This window comes from Lactuca virosa, chromosome 5, assembly GCF_052849685.1.
Source record: "Lactuca virosa cultivar CGN04683 chromosome 5, Lactuca_virosa_CGN04683_v6, whole genome shotgun sequence".
Classification (NCBI taxonomy): domain Eukaryota; kingdom Viridiplantae; phylum Streptophyta; class Magnoliopsida; order Asterales; family Asteraceae; genus Lactuca; species Lactuca virosa.
Genome location: NC_136430.1, coordinates 150,062,846 through 150,084,383, shown reverse-complemented (window position 1 = coordinate 150,084,383; position 21,538 = coordinate 150,062,846). Strand labels below are relative to the sequence as shown.

Below are 21,538 nucleotides of genomic sequence, written 5' to 3'. Positions count from 1 at the left end.
ATGAAATTCATATATATATCCTTGATTAAATACGATTAAAATCTCAATCTAAGCTTTTAGAATTGAAATGAAGTATAATTTCCTCTCCCTTAATTATAGCAAAACAACTTTTTCAACCCCTGCAACCTCACGAATTGAAACTTTTGTTTTCTATAATTAACATTGCTAACTTGCAACCTTTGTCATAATTATCATGCTCCCACTAACATGATGATTATTAGCATAACACTTATGCTCCCACTAGCTTTGACATGTACTCAGAAATCAGCTGACTTTCTTACCAAAGTTCAGATTTCTGATACTAGATTGTTTTGATAAAACTTTATCAAAATCATACACCTCTCTTAGATAGCTCACATGTGTGTCTAAACAATTTTAGAACTATGAAAAGGGATGCCGTAATCATAGTCTCAATTGTTTAGACCTTTGCCACTTCTCACAAGTCCATGTTAGTGTGCCGGTAAACCACACACGCTCCACTAACGACTTTGAGAATGCAAATATCACAATTGCTATCTAGCTAAAATCTACTTAGTGAAAGTGTTTCCTCACCATCATTTTCATGAATCGGAGAGAAACCTTATGACACTTAGATTTAATAGTGTATGTGTTCTTATCCATGTGAATTTGTCAAAACCATAATCACAAGACAAGGTTAGTGACAAATCCAAACTCATATTGATTAAACTTGTGCAATCTTAAATTCTTGCCATTTGGCAGCTCAAGTGCCTGCCATTGCTTCCAAGTAGTTGTGCAACCAATTGAGAACTCTCAGAACTCCTATGCAAAGCCAACTTGAATAGGCACAAAAATTTCAACACGATAGGTTATAAACCTCAAGTCATGTGCTAGTGAAGGACTTTAGGTTTAATTCTTGATTAAGTCTTGAAACTTTCAAGAGCTTTAAGACTCCCACTGTCCTCTTGACATATAAGAGTCCCTTGTCAAATATTCAAGAGATAGTGCGGATTCTTTATCAAGACTAACACTTTACACAATTGGCCTAAGTTGGTCTCTGTTTTATCCAAAACATCACAACTTACCAATTTCAAATGTACAAGAGTAGATAACCTTTTACTCTTACATTTGACTAGTGTTAACAAACCCTCTTTAAGATATGTCACTCAAGTTACAATCTTGGAGTATGACTCTAAGAATTGTTTTGGAACGAAGTATGACTCATCTTTTTGATTTAACCATTTCAACAATTCATGACTCCTCTTCTTGACTTTAGAGGACCAATTGTGATATGGTATCTTAATCATTAAGATGATCATAAACATGATACTAAAGTACTCTCCCATCTTTTCAGATTTGAGAAACTTTTATCTTTCTGCCATACTTTGATTCTTCTTATTCGTTCTGTCTCACATTGAAACTTCTCCAATGCTACAGACTTATACTTAAACTTATAAGTATAACCATATTTACTGAACTTAAGTAAATCATGACGAATAGTCTTCTTGATCTTTTGTGGTGGACTTGACCAGTGCACAAGAATGTGTACTCGATCCCTTTAGTCCTTCACTTGACTCACACATCCATGTGAACAAGTAATTAGTCTTGATTTTCCAATGCTTGAAAGTTCTCATTCATCATACTATTCAACTTGCATGATTCCAAGTTTCGGTCTAATTGAAACTTGGGCGATGAGGAACTTTCCTGATTTGGTAAATTTAGACACTTCCACAAATGAAAGAATCAAATCCATTTTCCAATATTGCTGTCAGTGGAATCTTATAAGCAACAACTTTTCACAAATGCCATTGTAAGGATACTTAAAATAAATAAAATCAAAACCTTTTTCTTTTATTTTAAAACTTTGCGGAAAAACTTATCCTTACAATCCATATGAAAACCTTGTTGTTATCTATTCCTAAGCAATATAAATATCATAACTCTTAAGTAATAGCCCAAAATTCTGATCACCGAACCATGCGATTGAAATCCATCTTCGCGATCAGAATCAGCATGTACTTAATAGAGTTAGACAATGGACTTTACCTGAAGTAGAGCCAAACTTATTGACTTTAACATCCTTAGGTAAATTTGGCAGCTTCGTAACCAATGCCCCTTCCTTTGGCAATAGTTACCTATGGATCCTTGATAATGGGACTATCTCAGACTTCGCTTCTCTCTTTACCATTGGGTCAACAAAGTTGACTATGGCCGATCCCTTTCCATTGGGAAGAGAGAGCTTTACTGGATATCCAATGTCATCATTGTCAATGTCCATAGCGTTTTAGGAAGTTGATCTTAGCAAATAGATAAGATCATTAAGGGTCTTGTCTTAGTCTGTTTCATAGGATTCCCAAAAGAACTCACTATGTGACTTAGAAAGTAGTTGAGCAACCAACTTTCTCAAGACTTTGACACCCAACTCTCCCGGCTTGTCAATATGTGACTACATCTCCAAGATGTGATCACACCTAGACCTTGCCTTGCCAATAGGGCTTGAGTGACCTTAAACTTTTTAGGAACTTGTGGGTTAGGGAGAATAATTGGAGGAGGTGAAAGAAGTATGATATCCATGGGACATCATCTTCATTTAGGAAAGCTTGTTTCAAGAGATTTGGGAAGATCATAAATGTCTAGACCAGACATCTTTTTGGGAGATATTCAAGATAGTTGATTTAAAGTCCTTAATATGACACCCAATATAAAATATTAAGGCTAGGACCCAACAAACTATTTTATAACTTGGAAGAGGGATGCCATAATCCAAGCTATAAAATATTTGAAGGTAGGTGAATGACGATTCACCACTTTCCACCATGAAAAACGAAATAATTTATTAGGTTTTAATTGGATTTGAAAGTCCTAGATCTTTGAGATTCATTGAACTGTTCAAAGGCATGTTTCAATCTCGAGTGTGCCCTTCAGGTTTTGTGACTGGGATGCCGAGGATCACAAAACAAGGTGTGAATAACCATGAAAATATACTTGGTACCCTTAATATTTACCCCTTAATCAGTGTGCCGGTTAACCACACACGCTCCACCGATACTATGATAAATATTAAGTTACCCTTTGCCTACCTTGTTAAGTCCAGGTTAGTGTGCCGGTTAACCACACACGCTCCACTAACAACTTAAGCAAAGTGCAAAGTGTAATTTCATGGGTTAGCACCAAATTCACATTTTCCTAAGTAACTAAGATTGGGTATTAATAAGAGTTTAGTTACTTAGTATTTATCATTAATACTTTTAATGAAAGGAGAATTATAGTCCTTGTCCTACCCGTTCGGCTAACGACCCTCCACCAGTCAAGGAAGCGGTGGGTGAGATTGGACACCCATTAAACTGCCATTTTATAGGCAGTAACCTTATACCCCCCTTATAGACCGGCTTCGTGAATGAGGCCTACTAACGGTAAAACTGACTTTACTCTTATACATATATATAAATATTATTAACTTATAATATTATAAAGTATAAGGGTTGAATTTTAACTTTTAAAATTCTAAGGGCTAACTTGGAATTAAAGTATTCATAAGTGAAAACTTTTCAAATTCCAAAACTTGAGGGCAACTTTTGAAACTATTCAAAACTAATTAATTCCATAACTTATGAGTTTAAAGTAGTTTTAATTAAAAAAAAAAACTCTTCAAGTTCCATAACTTGAGGACAAGTTATGGAAGACTTTAAACTAATTAATAAAAAAATAACTTTTTTTTTATTGTAACTTATGGAACTAATTAAGGTTACACTTTTTTTTAATTTAATGAAGAGACTCTTGAACCTCCATAACTTGAGGACAAGTTATGGAGTCATAAAACCATTTAATTAGAACTAGACTCTTCATTTTGTAACCTTTGCCAACTTTTATGAGTTTTATGATTCTTAAATGTGACTTTTCATATAACTTGAGGACAAGTTACAAAAACACACTTTGGAATCAACTCTTAGATTAAAATGGATTGAAAACAACTATTTCACACAACTTTTCTATTAATCTAAGAACCTCATAAGAACAAGATAATTCAAATCATCAATCTTCAAGAAATTAGCATGAACATACAAACTAATACAAATCTTGAAATTATAACAATTATCTTAGAAATTGGATTAGCATGAACATTACCACATCAAAAACAAGTTTATAAGTCCAAAAACATCTTAGGGTAATGTTCCTAGTCCAATTCCAGCCAAAACAATCGAATATATGCATCCAACTTGATTTTTCAGCTACTTTTGCAAGTATAACAAGAAAACAAGCCTAGTCTTTGATACCACTGTTGGGTTATGAGCATTCTAACACTCCTAAGTGTACATGCAACCCTAAATACCTTGGATCTATGTTTTCTCTATTATACATACAATTATGAACATCCAAGGTATTATCCTAATCTAGCATACAAAATAATAAATATAACAAGATAGAATACATACCTCTTTGATGTAGAATGTCTTCATGAAGCTTGAGTGCCTAGTGCCCCAAGTGTGACACCTCAAATGGTTCACACAACACCAAATACACTTGGAATAACTTGAGAGAAACTTGAACACTCCTTGAAATCGTCTAGCCCTCACACTCGCACATTAGTGCACGATTTCTTGAGCCATGGGATCCTTTTATATGGTGGCTATTAGGGTTACACCATGTAACTCATAACTTTACCCATTCCTTATGCTCCATGGATTTTAACCTCCATGGAGTATCCATGGGTCACCCTATGGACTTAGTCCAACATAAGGAATCTTGGATCACAAGCCCACATATATAAGAATGAATGATTTACACAATCAACCCATATATTTAATTAGTCTCCTTTTGATCACTTAATTAATTCCAAATTAATTCTTGATCAATACTAATTAAATAACCTTATTAATATATTAGAACTTATAATATATTAACCAACCTTAAGTGTTATTTCTCTCATTATAGTCTATCCAAATGCATGATGCCATGCAACCCAAATGGACCATGCCGGGTCGGGTCAAGTCTTACCAATTATAGTTATGGACTTAGACATTAATCCAACAGTATTCCCGGAAGATCTTCTGGAAACACATCCGGGAAGTCACATGTCACTGGTATGTTACGAATGCTCGCTTCCTCTTTGGTTTTATCCACCATGTGAGCAAGGAATGCGTAGTTCTTCTTTTGTAGACACTTTTGTGCCTTGATACATGAGATAAGACGAAGGTTTGCGCCGGGTTTATCTCCGTAGATTATTAGGGTTTCGTGATTAGGAAGATGAAGGCGAACGGCCTTCTCGTGACACATAATATCGGCATGATGGGGGCTTAACCAATCCATGCCGATGATCACATCAAAACTCCTAATATTTACAGGCATTAAGTTTATTTGAAAGGTGTAATTGTTTAGAGCTAACGTACATCCTATATAGATATCTTATGTTGTTTCTGATTTCTCATTAGCCATTTCCACCGTAAAGGCTTCGTTGAGCTTCTGGGGTTGTTGATTTAGCAAGTGTTTGAATTTATTACTAACAAAACTTCTCTCTGCCCCACTATCAAATAGGATGCATGCATACGAGTTGTTAAGTGGGAACGTACCGGTGACAACGGCTGGGTCCTGCACTGCTTTACCCTGACCCATTGTCAGCACTCTCCCTGCTGCTCCTGCCCCTTGATTGTTCGCGTTGGGGCAGTTTCGCCTGAAATTCCCAGTCTTCCCACATCCGTAACAGGTATAGCTGGCTCCAGCATTGGTGTTGTTATTCTCGTTGTTGTTGTTGTTGTTGTTGTTGTTTGTCATCTGGTTCTGTGGGAGTTGAGTCCTACAATACTTTTCTGTATGGCCCTTCCGGTTGCACCTTGTGCAACTCATCTCTCTGCACTCTCCATGATGGTGGAAGTTGCATTTGTCACACTTGGGAAGAATTCATGAATACTGCTTTGAAGCATTTGGCGTGGATGAGGCTGGAGCATGTGGTGTGGTGGTAGCTTGTGTTGCAGCATGGACAGACACCGTTTGTTGCTTCTTAGACGATTCCGAGTTTTGTTTTCCCTTTCTCTTGTTGTTTCTCATACGGTGAGACCTATATAGCAAGTAGTAGAGCAAGTCCTATCATTAGAGATGACGATGACACTCAATCGTCGAGCTGACGTATCAGGAGTTCAGCCAGTTCATCCGCCTCTTGGGTGATTACCTCTACCCTTTGCTCGGCCCGTACAGCCCTTGCTTCGGCCGTAAAAAGGTGAAGCTTGAGGCTGATAATTGCTTCCTCGAGAGAGCGTAGATAGTCTGTATCACCCTTCTAAACCGTGTGGGGATCTGATGAGGCTTTCGATAGGTGGGGTTCACTACGTGCCTCCTCTACGTCCTTCTCTTCATCTAACTCCTGGTCAAATTCGTCATATTCGTAATCAGTTACCACATATTCTTCCTGTTCCACATCGGGTCCAACATCATGGGCTCCTCCCTGTTCCTCTTCGGGACCCTCCTCTTCCACGGGGTCCTCTTCAGGTTCCTCGTCGGATTCCTCTAGCCATCCGTTATTTCCCTGATTAGGAAAATAGGGATCTCCAGGGTGGTGGAAACCAGCCATACTGACTGCACGAGGGTGCGTAAATAAATCACTTTTTGAATATTTCCTATAGTATATTTTTAATTATTCAGATTTGAGTTCCCTAGAGTTTTGGAGAGTAAGGTAGGCTTTTGGATTCATTTCCCGCTATGATTACTCCCGAACACATGTTGGTTGTATTCTGAATAAATATAGTTGATCAGACTATATTTATCCCTAATATGACTACATAACTGCCCAGGTTTAATCATAGTGTTCAATTTCCTCCATAAGCCTTTATTAGATGTTGTTGGATTATTATCCTAATATGCGTACATAAGTGTGAAATTTTTGTTTTGTTCAGAGTTATTTAGTCCCATTGTGTTTATAGTTGCATATCATGTATGGTTATATATGCTAGTTCACTATAAACATTGCTTTGATACCAACCTATCCACCCCCGAACCAAACGGCGGAAACGTCTGGGGGCTCGTGTGACTAACAATTGAATAATCATCACAATGAATATACATGAATCTTAACACGATCATCACCAAAATTACATAATACAACTAGCATTGTTTACATCAAGTACTTTGTTAAAATACACAAGTTCAAATTGTTAAAAGTACGATAAGTGCTATTACATAAACGAAACCATACACACTTACAAATCTTCCGGCTTAACGTTTACTTGAGAATACAAGTTATTTTGAAAACGGTCAACATATATAATGTTGGTGAGTTCATAAGTATGTTGAGTAAAAGTCTTTGTATCTTTCATAAAAACCCAGAAAATCCGATATTTTCTGTAAAATGTCTGAAAATGTTGTGAAAATCGAGTATAAATGCATGTGTAAATTTCGTAGTTATAGCTTATAAAATAGTAGTTTAGTTTCATTGTATTGTGAATAAATAATAAATGTAAATGAATAATTTCCCCCAGAAAATCCGATATTTTCTGTTTTATAACAATGTCTAGATTCTTGTGTCGTTAAATAAGTTGTTTTGCATTGACACAATCGAAGAGTTTATCTTCGAAAGTTTTCTTTTGGTATTGAATCCCTATATGAGCCGTTATAACCATGCATGATAATGATTAGGTCGCCCGTCTTGGTATTTTTCCAAATGTCGGTCTTGCTAAGGATGTTGTCGCCCTAAACTGGCCTAGTCTAGTTGTAGCGAACAGCTAAGGCGTGGGGGGTCACCCCGTATAGATCTATACACAAACTCCCGCTTTCCTACCAGGAAACTCTGATTATAACTACAGGCTACGATTGTACACTCAGAGGTGCCAACGGACATGTCTCACTAGATTCTCAACCCCTTTTTGTATTATGTTTAATGTTTACGTATAAGTGGTATGTTTTTGTATTCGAAAGGTACATATATAGGTATACGACATTTAATGATTACACAAAGGATTAGTTACGGCATACTAACATGTGAAGTTTCCATTTCAAGCCCTATTGGCATGTAATTAGACCACAAGGCCCAATAACATGAAAAAGGGTAATTTAGGCCCAATAAGCATGTAAATGGGCCACAAAAGCCCAATAAATATGTAGTTCATAACTTAGGCCCAAATTAACATGTAAGTGGGTCGCAAGACCCAATAAACATGTCATGGAAAAACATTGGGCTCAATATACACTTAATTGGGCCCTTAGGGCCCAATGGCCAAGAAACGTGAATATTAGGCCCAATAAATAGTTATCGGCGTATTTCGTTCGTTTGTTTTGTTCCGTTGTTTGTTTTAGCTCAAGGTTTAGTAGATGGATGATAAGAAGCTTTCTTTTGTAAAAATGACATTTTCGGCCAACAAACCTCCAATTTTTAATTAAGGCCCAAAGTTTTGTAAAAATGACACTTTAGTCCATTATTTATAAAAATTTGTAATTTTGTCCCAAATGTTTGGAATTTCAAGGATTTAGCCCAAAAAGTTAAATTTTCACATTTAGAACCTTGTTTTGCAGAAAAGTACATTTTCTGCCCCTTGTTTGTAAAAATTTACACTTTCGGCCCACTTTTTAGAAAACTTTACATTTTTGGTCCAATTTGAAAATAAATGATATTTTCACCTCTAAATTTGGTTTATTTACATTTATAACTCAAACTTTGGCCAAATAACATTTTTAACCCCAAAACTTCATTTTTTTCGCAAATTGGGCCCAAAGGCCGTGAGGCCCAAAAGTTTTGGCCCAATAAGCTTAAAGTTGCATTTTTGGCCCTTTTTAAAGTATGTTTAGCATAAAAATACCTTTTTTATACATGTAGGACCTGTTTGGCCCTTTTAAAAACAAAATTTTCACTTTTTACCCTTATCTTTTGTTTTCTTGACAATTTTGACCTTTAACAAGGTTTTTGTTGAATTCTTTTGCATCTTAAACATGTGTTCACTTTTGGCTTGATAATGTAATGTATATCATGTCATAGCTCGTAGATCTTTGTTAAATAATACTTAAAGTTTAGAGATTTGTTAAGATCCATCCCATTATTACCAAACAAACTAAGAATTCACACAAAACATGCATATAACACATAGATCTACACATTTTACTTGCATTCTCCCCCAAAAATCATATGAAAACCAAAAACAAGGGGGTATGAACTCACCTTTTGCTTGATGTTTCGGTTTTTGAAGAAGAAGTGGAAAAGATGAAGTGATTTTCGGCCCTAGCAACTCCCTTGAGTAGATCTCGAACTTAAGAAGATTTCTAGGAGTATGATCACCAAAAACTTTTTTTAAAAAAGTGATCTATCATGAAGATGGAGTTATAAAACTTGCATGTGTAAAGGCTTACCAAGAATGATGATTATCTTGTGAAAATCCTCTTGAAACCTAAGCAAAATCTTGAGAATTTTGGAGGAAGAAGATAGATGATTCTTAAGAGAAATTGAGAGAATTTGGTGTGGTGTAGTGTGTGTGTGTGTGTGTGTTTGTTGTCTTCGGCCGAGAGTAGAAGAGAAGTGGGGAGAGAGAGAGAGAGAGAGAGAGAGAGAGAGGAGAGGTGACTAGCTTGGTTGCATGGTGGTTTTAAGCCTTGATGCATGTTGGATATTATGGAGGTGGCACCTCCAAAGTCAACCCCCCCCCTAATTCTCCTCTTTTTTTTTTGTTCATACATGGGCCGAGATTTTGGGCCAAGAAGAAAGGGTGGAGTAGATTGGGCCCATTAACTTTAGCTAGGATATTTGGATCCTAAACATAAAAATTTTCAGCCCATTGGGCTCTTGGATTAGTTATGGCCCAATAAGGCCCATTAGGGTTAGAATGAATCATTCTAGACCCAAATGGTCCAAACTGTTTTAGATTTATGAATTGGGTCCAATTAGGATCCAAATAGGGCTTCTAAGTCCAATAAAGTTGAATTGGGTACTTATTGGTCCATTAGGCCTAATAAGGAACTCCTAGTCCAATATGGACTTAAACCATGGATCTTAGGGCTTCAGACTCTTTGATGAACATGAATGGTGAATCTAAATGAGCATTGAGTGAGATTTACTTAGAGTATATGTTTCACAATAGATGAATGGTTACACGGGGATAGAATTTCCTAGCTAAAATGCCAGTTGTGACACTAGCATTTGCCACACTATAAATAGAACCCCCTATAGCCAAAATCGGTGACACCATATGCCACAAGTTTCTTGGAGAGCGACATTGATTTTATGCAAGTAACCGATTCTATCAAGCCTCCTCTTACATATTGGTGTTTGTGAACCATTAGAGGCATCACACTTGAGGTGCTCAACCTTTCAAAGGTCAAGAAATACAAGTCCTTATAAGGTAAGTAATCTAACTAATTATATTGTTCATTTGACAATTTGTATGCTAGTTAGGAGAATACTTTGGAAAAGTTGAAAATGCATGTATAATTACAAAAAACATAGATCCAAAGCATTTAGGGTTGCATGTGCACCATAGGAGTGTTATAGTGCTCAAAACCCAACATCTTTCATGTGTCAAACCTAAAGAAATGCTTATCTCGACGAGACTCTCGTTGTCCCGCTTGACGAAATTGAGGTGAATGAAAATCTCCATTTCGTTGAGGAACCAGTTGAAATCATGGATAGAGAAGTGAAATGAACAAATCAAAGTCGCATTCCCATTGTGAAGGTCTGATGGAGCGCCAAGCGAGGACCGGAGTTCACCTGGGAATGCGAAGACCAGATGATGCAAAAGTACCCCATCTCTTCTCTAGTTCTTGAAGGCTACTTCAGAACAAATTTCGGGACGAAATTTCCTCTAACGCGGGGATGATGTCACAACTAGCAACGTAGGGTTGAGATTGTGATTCTTGTACGAGACAATTTCCTCCATGTAACCTTGCAACACCCCATTTAGTGAAATTCAAACCACAATGTTATTTTAAATCATACGTGCATACATTGTGAATCAAGCCTCGTACAAGCCCAAAAACTTGATCCAATAGTTAAGACCAATCCATTTTGGGCTTTAATCCAAGAATTCTCAGCCCAACACCCTATGGGGCCTTATTGGGCCGATAACCCTTCATTAGGCCCTATTGGGCCGAAAACTCTTTCCGTGAACCTTATTGGGCCGAGAGCATTCCTTTGGTCCTTATTGGGCCGAAAGCCTTTTCTTTAGGCCTTATTGGGCCGAGAGATTTCCTTTGGGCCTCATTGGGCCGAAAGCCTTTTTCTTTAGGTTTTAATGGACCGAAAACCCCTATTGGGCCAAGCCAAAAATCAAAACCCAATCTTTTTAGGCCCCTTTGGACCGAGAACCCTATGGGGTCGGTTGGAGTTTGAACCAAAAAAAAAAAAAAAAAAAAAAAAAAAAGAGGATAAAGATAAGGAAAATACCTTGCCACCTCCTTATTACCCAACATACACCAATGTTTTTAACCACCATGTACCCAAGTAAGTATCCCATCAACATCTAACAAGGTCAACTCTTTTTCCCTCCTATCTCTCTTATGCATCGGTCGACCCCCCCTCCCACACATTTCAAACATTTTTTTATCCACTTTGCTCTCAAGAGAAAACTTCCCTCATCCCTTCTCTCACAAGTTTCAAGCATCACCATCATAGAAATCGATCCAAGGCATTCTAGGTAAGTTTCTTATGAAACTCAAGTGTTTGTTACATATTTGTGCTAAAGATCATTCCATTCACCCACCATTTCCGTGTGTATGACTCATAGAACTCCATCCATTTTCGAGTGATCATCAAAACTACACCAAGCTAGGTCCAACAACTTCTTCTTCTTCTACCACTCGAAATCAAAACTACACCATTTTCGTGTGTATGACTCATAAATTGTATTCTCAGGAACACAGTAAGCAGGTACTTGGACTATGGATGTTGGATATTTTGCTGCAACTTAAATATTACATTTTTGTCACTTTTTGTGTGATTTGTGAACAAATACAATTTGTAAACGATGTAAGAATCTTATCTCAATGTATGTCATTGGTTGTTATGTTTTCAATTATATTCAATTGTGATGATACAATACAATGACGTCACCCGCCCCCGGACGTTTCCGTCATCCTGGTTCGGGGGTGTGACAAAAAGTTTGACTCAAGATCGAATTAAACGAGCCTGAGCCGAGCTCGAACCTAAATATGAGGATCGTTTATTAAACGAGCTCGAGCCAAGCTTCAATCAGTGAGCTCGCAAGCCTAAACGAGCCTATATATAATATATATTATTATTATTATATTTCTACATTGAAATTAAAAATATATATAGTTGAGAAATTAGGGATGTAGGGTATTAGTAAACGAATTTATTAACGAGTTTGAACCGATCTTAAGCTTATTTAGGCTCATCAGACAAAAAATGAGCCTGAGCCGAGCCTTTATAATTCTTCACGAGCTCGAGCCCCCCATAACTTAAACGAGCCCGAGCCGAGTCTGGCCAAGCTCGGGCTCGCCTCGGCTTGATTACACCCCTATTTTTTGGGTTTCTCTTGGATATGCATGCGTTTACATGGATCTCTCTTTTGGTGTGTGTAAACACTTTCTGAAAATTTCTATAACAAAAAACTTCAAAAATATTATAAATTTTGTAAAAATATAAATACTTTGGTTGTTTGTATTATTATTATTATTATTATTATTATTATTATTTTGAAACGGTGATTTTAGGCATTTTGTAAGTGAAATGGTAATTTTGCAGGTTAACCTAAGTAATTGTAATTTAAGAAAAACATCGTTTTGAGCATACCAACAATAATTTTGCTTGGTGTCCTACGACATTTGTTTCTATTTTCGATAAAACCTTAATTCTTAGGTTAACTTTTGAAAATGGCTATAGATATTACATTGATTAAAAAAATAAATATTTAATAACCAATTGATATAATTTTTTTGTCATTTATAAATTTTTGTTTTATTCGAATGTGTTTTCAAGATGGTTAACTTTTGAAGAAATATTTGAAATCAAATATCCACTTTTATGCAAGTTTTATTTATTTTTTTAATATTATTAACTCATTCCTTTTTTTTATATGTACTTGCAATAATTTCAAGAAACCCCTCTCACAACGCCTTTCATAGCTACCAACATATAACCGAGCATCATTGTTATTATAACCGAGCATCATTGTTAGAAGTGCTGAACCACGATAAAAATTAAAAATCTAAATGATTTAGGCCGACATCATGAAATGGGTTAAGCATGAAATAATGAATTTTTCGTTAACCACCTTCGTTGATATCGAAAGGGCTTACAATGGGCAAACAAGGGTGACCTCTACGAAATGGATTTTTTTTTTTTTTTTTTTGAACGGCTAACACAAGCGCACTAAATCCTAGTCCTAATCTACTATGTACATTTGATATATTATTTATCTTGATTTTGATAGAGCCTCTATTGGATTTTCATTTTCAACGCTAGTGTGATACTTACCGAAGTACAAAAATGTTGTATATTGATCCACATCTGTGAAATAACCTTTGGATACAACATTTCTAAAACATGTACATCTAATGAAGTTTTTTTAATCGATTAGAAGTATGTTTTATGAAGCTAATCACATGCATCTGGGTCTTCAACAACGGGTCGTTTAAGTTTATTGAAGATTTCATCCAGGGAATCAGAAGAAGACTTGGAATCATCAACTTGAAGCAAGGGAATGTACTGTTTAGAATTTATGTTTAATTTCCAATTTTGAAGGCCTGATTTCATTGACGACCATGTTGATGATAGTTTTGAAGATGATGGTGATCCTGTAATGGTGTTGGCATCAAGCAAGGAGACTTTGGTTGATGATATGTTGTTGTTAATGTTATGATTGGAAGTTTGTCTGGTTTGTTCCCTGATGGCAGCATACTTGCTAGTAATGGCTTCTCGGCTCCGTTGATGTCTAGATGAACTTTCGGATGATAGCAGCTTCGATTTAACCTCATATCTACCCTGAAAATTACATTACATCTGTCAACTACAACATGTACTGTGATTGGTATGGAGTGAGTCAGTGTCACATCATACCATGCTGCTACTGTTTCCCGATTCTATCTCCACGCTTGTATCTCTGAAATCTCTTGCCAATGGAACAGCCTCCTCACCAATTCTGTGCCCTTGTTCCAACCAAGCACGCTCTATACAAATATAAAGAATAAATTAATTTTATACAAGTAAACTTATATAACTATATAAGTCTAAGGCGTTGTTTCTTTTTTTCTTAATAGGGACAGCTTCTTTCTTATTCTTACTTAATGCACAAAACATCCGTTAACAGAGAAAGTCGGTAAAATATGGCTTAAGGTATTAAGTCATAACTTGTTCCAAATTTTTCCTCTATTATTTTGTAGTAAGATGCAAAAAAATAGCAATGTATTTTCATTGATTTGTTTATTATTGGATTCTACTTTCATTTCACCTTATTATTTTGAAGCATATATCCATTAATACAAATACAAAAAGAATTTTCAAGAGCCAGAAATTACCTTTTTGCAGAATAATTAATCCTGATGGATCAACACCATCAAGATCATCTTCTTCTTCATTTTGTAATGCGATCCTCTTCCATTTTCCAACAAAATTTATTATGTTGTGAAAGAAACCACTTGCAACCAGGATCGTATATACAACCATAATAAGTGGATATAATTTGTTGAATCCTTTCCCAAAGAAAGGCACCGCATTGTCGATATTTCCCATCCTCTGCATTCAAAGTTAATTAAAACACACCACTGAAATATATTATATATGCATATAATAATACTTTAATATCTAAAAAAAAAGAGTAGAAACAGAAGTAAACCACAAGGCCACTGCACGCTATTCCATATTATTTTAGCCAAAAAGATGTTAATAAAATTATAAATAAAGAAATAGTTTACTATATATGATACAAGAAATTTAGGAAGTGCATGATATGATAGGTAGGGACTAGGGAAGTTTATACCTCCTCAAAGATGGTCTTCTTCCCATCAAGACGAATGAGATTGAGAAAGTTGAAGGAAATTGGAGGGGCATAGCGTGCAACCATCCTGAGGCAGATTGTTAAAAAAATAAAATAAATGTTCGGCTTAAAAAAAAGGGGGGGGTTATCAGAATATGATATGTAAATAAAACAGAGGAATGTAAACCTTACGAGCATATCATAAGCAAGCTAACGGAGCTTGTGTGTCTTGGTGTAAATGAATAAAATGTCAGCATACCAATTTTGAATAGTGAGTAGTATGTACAAATGCACATGTAGAAAAGTGGAACAAATGCAACAACCTACATTCCAAAATTAAACAACCGTCACTAACTTATTATGTGCAAAAAAGCAAAAAATTAGTTAAGTAGGGAAACACATAATAACTGAGCATACAAGAAAAAAATTAAAAAATGAGTTACGTTTTTCAACAGTTATGATTATCTCTATAATATTATAATAGTCTTTGGTATAACCCAATTTATTTATGTTGTTTTTTTGAGATATAAATCATTTTATACAAAAATCATTATTTTAGTTAAATTGCAACTTTACTTTTGAAAATGACTTAGGTATATGGGTTTTAATTTTAATGAGCTTTAATTATCTTTATTTCTATGTTTTATAAGTATTATAAAGTTTGTTAACTATAACTAATATAAAGTATAGAATAATAGACTGTTAAAATTCATTCCATTCCTACACCACACACCACACGGCAACCAAAGTGATGATGGAATGGAATGTAATGACTCATTCATAATTACATTCCATCCAACCAAACAGACCCTATGTCTTTCATTCAAATATGCAAGTAGAAATTCAAGCAATTCTGTTAATGCTGGAAAACTAGCTTCCGAGAGGCTAGACTCTCCCACAAAAGATACCAGGTAAAAGATATTTGTCTTATCCCCAAAATGCCCCTGCACTGCCCACTCATGCTACTGATTTTCCTTCTAGAGTAAGTGAACTGATGCATATCCACCAGTGAAATAGAAAGACTTACACTAGAAGAAAGAAAACAGGGACACTTTAGTCTTTTGGGGTGAATAATGAATGGCTGGTGTTGTGTCACGTGTCAGTGACATAGATAAGAGAAGTGGGAGTGGGAGTTAGTTAGGGATCTTTTGGGAAGTTATGTAGAGTGTAAAGGAGAGAATTGCCCCCTCTCGAAAGGGATAAACCATTTGAATCAGTGAATCTTACAGCCCTAAATCTAATTTCTTGTATTTCTTTGAGTATTTCACAATATTCTATCATGAACATGAGAGGTAAATTTTTGAAATTGGTAAGGGGCTTCGTGTTATTAATAATAAAGAAAAATTAAATATCCTCCTACATTTTGTTCCTACTCATATAAGACCCATTAATTCTCTCTCTTAATCTCCTTTTTTAATTTATATATATATATATATATATATATATATATATATATATATTTAAAGAGAGAGAGAGAGAGAGAGAGAGAGAGTATATATACCTGTACAAGCATATCTTGTGTTCCAATAGAGTTGATCAAAAGGGAAAAAACAGATAGATGAAGACCACTAGGCAAGAGAGTTGCCTCGGCCAAGAGAATTGCTGCTGACATGCACCCAAGAATCACAGCAAACACTTTCTCCAGATGCCTCCACACAATGCATCGCCATATTAATTCTACAAATAATACCATTTCTAATAATTCTTTTTCAGGTTCCACCTTCTTATTTTGCTCTGCTTACACCCCTACCCAAATCATTATATTTACAAATAACCCTTTCATCTTAATTACAGCAATGTACTTCCATTAATTTGTTTGTTACTTGCATTCCTTTTCATCACAACACTCTACTTCCAAAACAAATTTCTTATTAAGGGAATATACTTTGCAAAAGTTATCTGATTATAGCATTCTACTTCTAGCTTTTTCTTATTAAGACATTGCACTTTCAAAATCCCGATCATAACAGTGAATATTAAGACATTGCACTTTCAAAATCCCGATCATAACAGTGAATATTGCTTCATATTTAGATGACATTGAAATAATTAGGTAAATTTTTCCAAATTAGAATGCTGTAATAGCATCCTCATGTTATATCTTTTTATTAGGGCATTAAACTCAGTTTTTTCTTATTAAAGCATTGTACTTTGAACAATCTACACAATTATAAGTTTATGACAGTGAATAATACTTTGTATTTGATGAGATTGCTATAATAGGGTAGAGTTTTCAGAATACAATGCTGTAATAGGGAAAAATCAGAGAATGCTATAATAAACAAATCAATGGAAGTATGTTGCTATTTCTTGCATTTAACCCTAGTTTTCTTTTTTACCTCTAACTACATATAAACAATGTGTTGACTTAAAGTAAGAATAAAAAAGGAGATTGTTTTGTTACCCATTGTATCAAGATAGCCTCCTAATGTGCCACTCCGCCCAGGTCTGAAGCTTGAAATGTATTTCCTGCAATAACTTCCCAAAATATCACCAAATGCAAATAATTTAAAATGAGAAACAATATAAAATGTATGGGTTTTGAAACATACCACCTGGTCTCATCACGTAGTTCATAATTCTTTATGGTGTCTTCTAATTTCAGGGCTTCGATAACATATGTCAAATACTGACTGCAAAAATAGGAAGATTTAATCCTCAACTATACAAGTACCCATGTATAATAAGATGACAACTTCAATACTCAACATAAAGCTCAACTTATGTTTTATACAATGGATGATGATGTTGCATAAGTTTCCAAAGTTGAAATTAGCATATCTTTATAGGGTAGTAGTAGTCTACCTTTTATATCGATAATATTCCTCACGAGCTTCTCTTAAATGGCGCCTCAATGTTGCCATAGTCTTTTCATCTGTATCATAATCCATATCATTATCCCCTAAACACCCTCCTTCTGGTTTGAAGGATGGATCTTCATGTAACTGAAAGAAGAGAGTAGAAGCCACATTAGCAAGAACCTTATGAAATTGTTAGTTACATAATAAGAAGCAGATATACCATTTGATATATCATATCATCGATAATATTCATGTAGGGCCTAAATGGATCACGCTTGGACATTTGTTTGGATGTTTCCTGAGCCACCTGATACAATTTATAAAGTCAGCAAATCAAAGAAATAATTAATAGATTTAAAAAGAGATGTAAACGCACAAGTGAAGAGTTAAAGATGCATAAAAGATTGCAAAAAAACCAAGCAAGCGTAAATTTTGCTTTTATATCAATTAAGGATTAACTCACTCTATTTTAATATTTAGCAGATATACATTATACATAAAATCTTTATTGAATAAAAACTCTAATTAGGCTCCAAAACAACCACTAAGAAGAAATACTTTCTTCTGAATGGTTTGGATTGCTGTTTAAAACTGCTCAACTCCATCTTTAAACTTTAAAGTGGTTTCTAACCAATAAGATACCATATCTCCCCACAGTCACTAATTCATTAAGAGATGGCATACAATAATTAATGCCAGAATTGCAACCATATAACCATATGAAGTAACATATTTCAAGATCAAGTTGGCATGGAACAATTTGACCAAAAAAGCAAATACTACAAGTACTTACAGCTATCACTTTTGATAACTCTTGATGAGCCACATCAAGCTTCACAGCCATTTTGGCAATTTTATGGGAAAGAACCTTTTGGCGAGTGGTCCAGTCAGCATTTCTCCAAATAGTCTTTGGAATCTCACTCAACCCAAAACCAAGTAGAAATGCACCAGTAACAAGTCCAAAAGTATTTGAACATGCCATGGCCAGACCTAGTACGCCTCCACTCCTGTAAAAAAACATGCTTCAGAATCAGGTTAAAAAGCCTAATGAGATTATTAAACTTGACATTTACTAAGGAAGATCCATATGTGAAACATATCAAAAATATCATTAAATGGTTTGTTTATTCAGAAAGAAACAAACAAACCAGTCATTTCGCATCATTATGAGCAAAATAAGTCCAACAAGCCCAATCAAACCCAAGATAAGATAGAAGACTAAGTTCACATGGATGCTTGTCTTTAGTCTCTCTCTCATAGTAAAATCTCCAGCATCCTCATACCCCTGAATCAAGGGCACAACTAGCCTGCTCAGAAAAAAATATATATTTTAAAACATATATGAACCATTTGGTGATAATTTGTCTAACAACTTTTCATCAAATAATGAGGCACTTCAGGATGTCATGCCAGCTATGCTTCACTATCACCCTTAATGCAAAGTATTCAAGGAAATGGGTGATATCATTTATTATTAGTTCACAATGACCAGTAACAGAATAGAGAAGTAAAATAGCATACAGCCTAACCTACCAAGTAAGCAAGAAAGTACTCCAATATGACCAGCTCCAAAAGAAAGAGATACCTCCATTGTCATGACCAATAATTGTCTGCACACGTAGAATAAAAGAGAAAAAGAAAAATCTAAATTATATGAAAAAAAAAATGAAAGAATAATACCATACTCAAAAAAAAAAAGTGATGCATCAAGAGCTTCATAAACCATACGCTCAAATTCTATTTGGGAGAGACTTAGATGCGGAAATTTAATATGTTTGAAGTCGCTAAGAAGTTGAAAATGACAACCAAAACATGCTGAGCAAATTGTTAGGTACTTCAAGCAATTTGTTATGCACTTCAATCAATTTTTGGGGACTACAGATCGTGTGAACCCTTTTAATAATCCCTCCTCTGTTCTTGAAAAAACTTTCTGGGAATCAAGCTGATTATACAAGTGATTGAGGATAAGTGAATGTTGTTGATATTTTGCTGATCTTAAGTGAAGATTTCTAGTTAAAGTTAATCTGAGTGCCAATTGTTTGTGTTATTAATGTCAATGTTAATTAAGCATCAATGGTTAACTCGTGTTAGTGATCAACTCATGCATTGCCCACTACCATGTAGAATGAATAGGAACCTAAGAAATTCTCTATGGGATATGATTCGAATGCATTATGACAAAAGTTTAAATGAGAATTCGTATTCACACCTTATTTGCTTGTGATATCTCAAGAATTAAGTTCTTTTATCTATAAAAAAATATGAAACAATACGAACAAACCTATCAATAGAATGATTAATGTTCTTCCTTTAAGGTGGTATAGAAAAGAATTTCATGGAGCAGCATCATTAGACTGATTAATGAAGAATGAGGAGGTGACAGTTTTTAGGTATTGTATCAGTATATCTCTACATCCTGGAATACCTAGAACGACCTAGCAACTGATCAGGAATCAACCCTACACATAGGTAAAAGGAGGAACATAAGTAAACTCCTATGCAGAAGAGTGTTATCAGTCAACAATTCATGCAATCAAATTGTAGCTTACAAAAGACAGATGAAGGAAGAAGAGAGAAATAGGAAGAAAAATTACGGAAGAAATGTCGGCAGGTACGAGTATGATGACGGAGATAGAGCAGAACCAAGTGTAGCCGACGGTGAAGAAGACATAGCGAGGAACATCAGGACCAGCAAAGTACTTGAGCGTAAGCACAACCATGCCTAGGGTTAACGGAAACGAGATCAGATAGAAGAGCCACATGATGATGATGATGATGATGATGATGATCGACTGATTGTGATATTTGATAATCTCTTTGTGCTCCGTAGCTTTTCTTTCTCTCTCGAAATCTCGATTCTGATGGAAACCTGGATTCGTCTTGCTGGACCTGTGAACTCTTTCCTTGGCGACTAAAGTAGCGATTCGTTGGATCGCAAAGGGTAAGTTCTTACATTATGATAACATAAACATATAAATCATATTTTTTTTGAACAAAAATAATATAGACATATGTTGTATTAGTGGTTTGGGATTCCTTTTCAAAATAATTTATTGGATTTTTTAAAAGTTAATAAATTTAATATTAAATAAAGTGTTTGGTAAATTAAAAAGCATTTTTAAATTAGTTTTCCATTAATTTTTAAAAGTGATTGTAAAAAGCAATAAAACTTGGTTTTTTTTTAACTTTTTTAACCATAATATAGCTTCAAAAATGAGATTTTAAGTCAAATATTTTTTAAATTATTGACGTATTGACTTTTGTCACCACAAAAGCTTATTCAAACATTCTTTTTTTGAAAATTCATTTCGCCACCACCAGAAGTCACCAAGCAATCGTAGAGTTCAAAAGGCAATCACAAACGCCCTTCGAAGACGGAATCATTCTTAAGGGTGGGTAATTGTAGCATCCTTAAAACAGGTTTACAAGTTTTGCCCTTTTTGGTTAAAAAAAATTAACTATATTAAAATAAATATAAATAAGTAATAAATAAATAAAGTGAAAGTGGAATAGTTATAATTTAATCATTATGAGGATAAGTGATTCAGACCTTAAATATGGAGAAATGTAGATGATAGACTAAAACTATCATGTTCTCAAACTTTAATGCTAACTATGAAACATATTTTACGTAATTGTTAGAGATATGATAAAATGGTGCTTATGTGTGAATAGATAAGTTACATTAGTAAATAGGAGGGATAGTATCATTATTGGGAAAATATAAAACTGGAAGGACTAAATATTTCAAGCAGCCGAAGAATGTGCTAATTAGATGTGTGGAAATCATGATTTGGAGAGGGGAGAGATCTTCAGTGGTGATTTTGAAGAAGAAGAGAGATCCAAAGCTAGCTTTTTTTATGATAGATGATGATTGTG

General features: G+C 35.0%; 1 protein-coding gene across 2 annotated transcripts; it reads right to left on the bottom strand.

Moving 5' to 3' along the window:
- Positions 1-13,365: 13,365 nt before the first annotated feature.
- On the bottom strand, positions 13,366-20,620 carry LOC145114975 (uncharacterized). 2 transcript variants are annotated; one of them, XM_079051103.1, is made up of 14 exons: positions 20,254-20,620; positions 19,193-19,269; positions 18,808-18,966; positions 18,453-18,666; positions 17,880-17,966; positions 17,664-17,803; positions 17,411-17,491; positions 17,263-17,327; positions 16,360-16,553; positions 15,051-15,181; positions 14,862-14,946; positions 14,401-14,617; positions 13,943-14,052; positions 13,366-13,867 (listed from the first exon to the last, which is right to left on the bottom strand). In XM_079051103.1, the coding sequence occupies exons 1-14, from the start codon at positions 20,419-20,421 to the stop codon at positions 13,481-13,483; spliced, it is 2,115 nt and encodes a 704-aa protein (XP_078907229.1). In that variant the 5' UTR covers positions 20,422-20,620; the 3' UTR covers positions 13,366-13,480. The 2 variants fall into 2 exon arrangements, with proteins under 2 accessions (XP_078907229.1, XP_078907230.1); XM_079051104.1 differs by having other exon boundaries at positions 16,360-16,535; positions 20,254-20,619.
- Between the last annotated feature and the right edge of the window lie 918 nt (positions 20,621-21,538).

Excerpts from the sequence above, each read along its gene's own strand:
- LOC145114975 (XM_079051103.1), bottom strand. The coding sequence starts at position 20,421 with ATGTGGCTCTTCTATCTGATCTCGTTTCCGTTAACCCTAGGCATGGTT. Across the intron at positions 18,967-19,192 it reads AGTACTTTCTTGCTTACTTG|GCTAGTTGTGCCCTTGATTC; the intron begins GTAGGTTAGGCT and ends TTTTCTGAGCAG. Across the intron at positions 14,618-14,861 it reads AGAAGACCATCTTTGAGGAG|AGGATGGGAAATATCGACAA; the intron begins GTATAAACTTCC and ends CTTTGAATGCAG.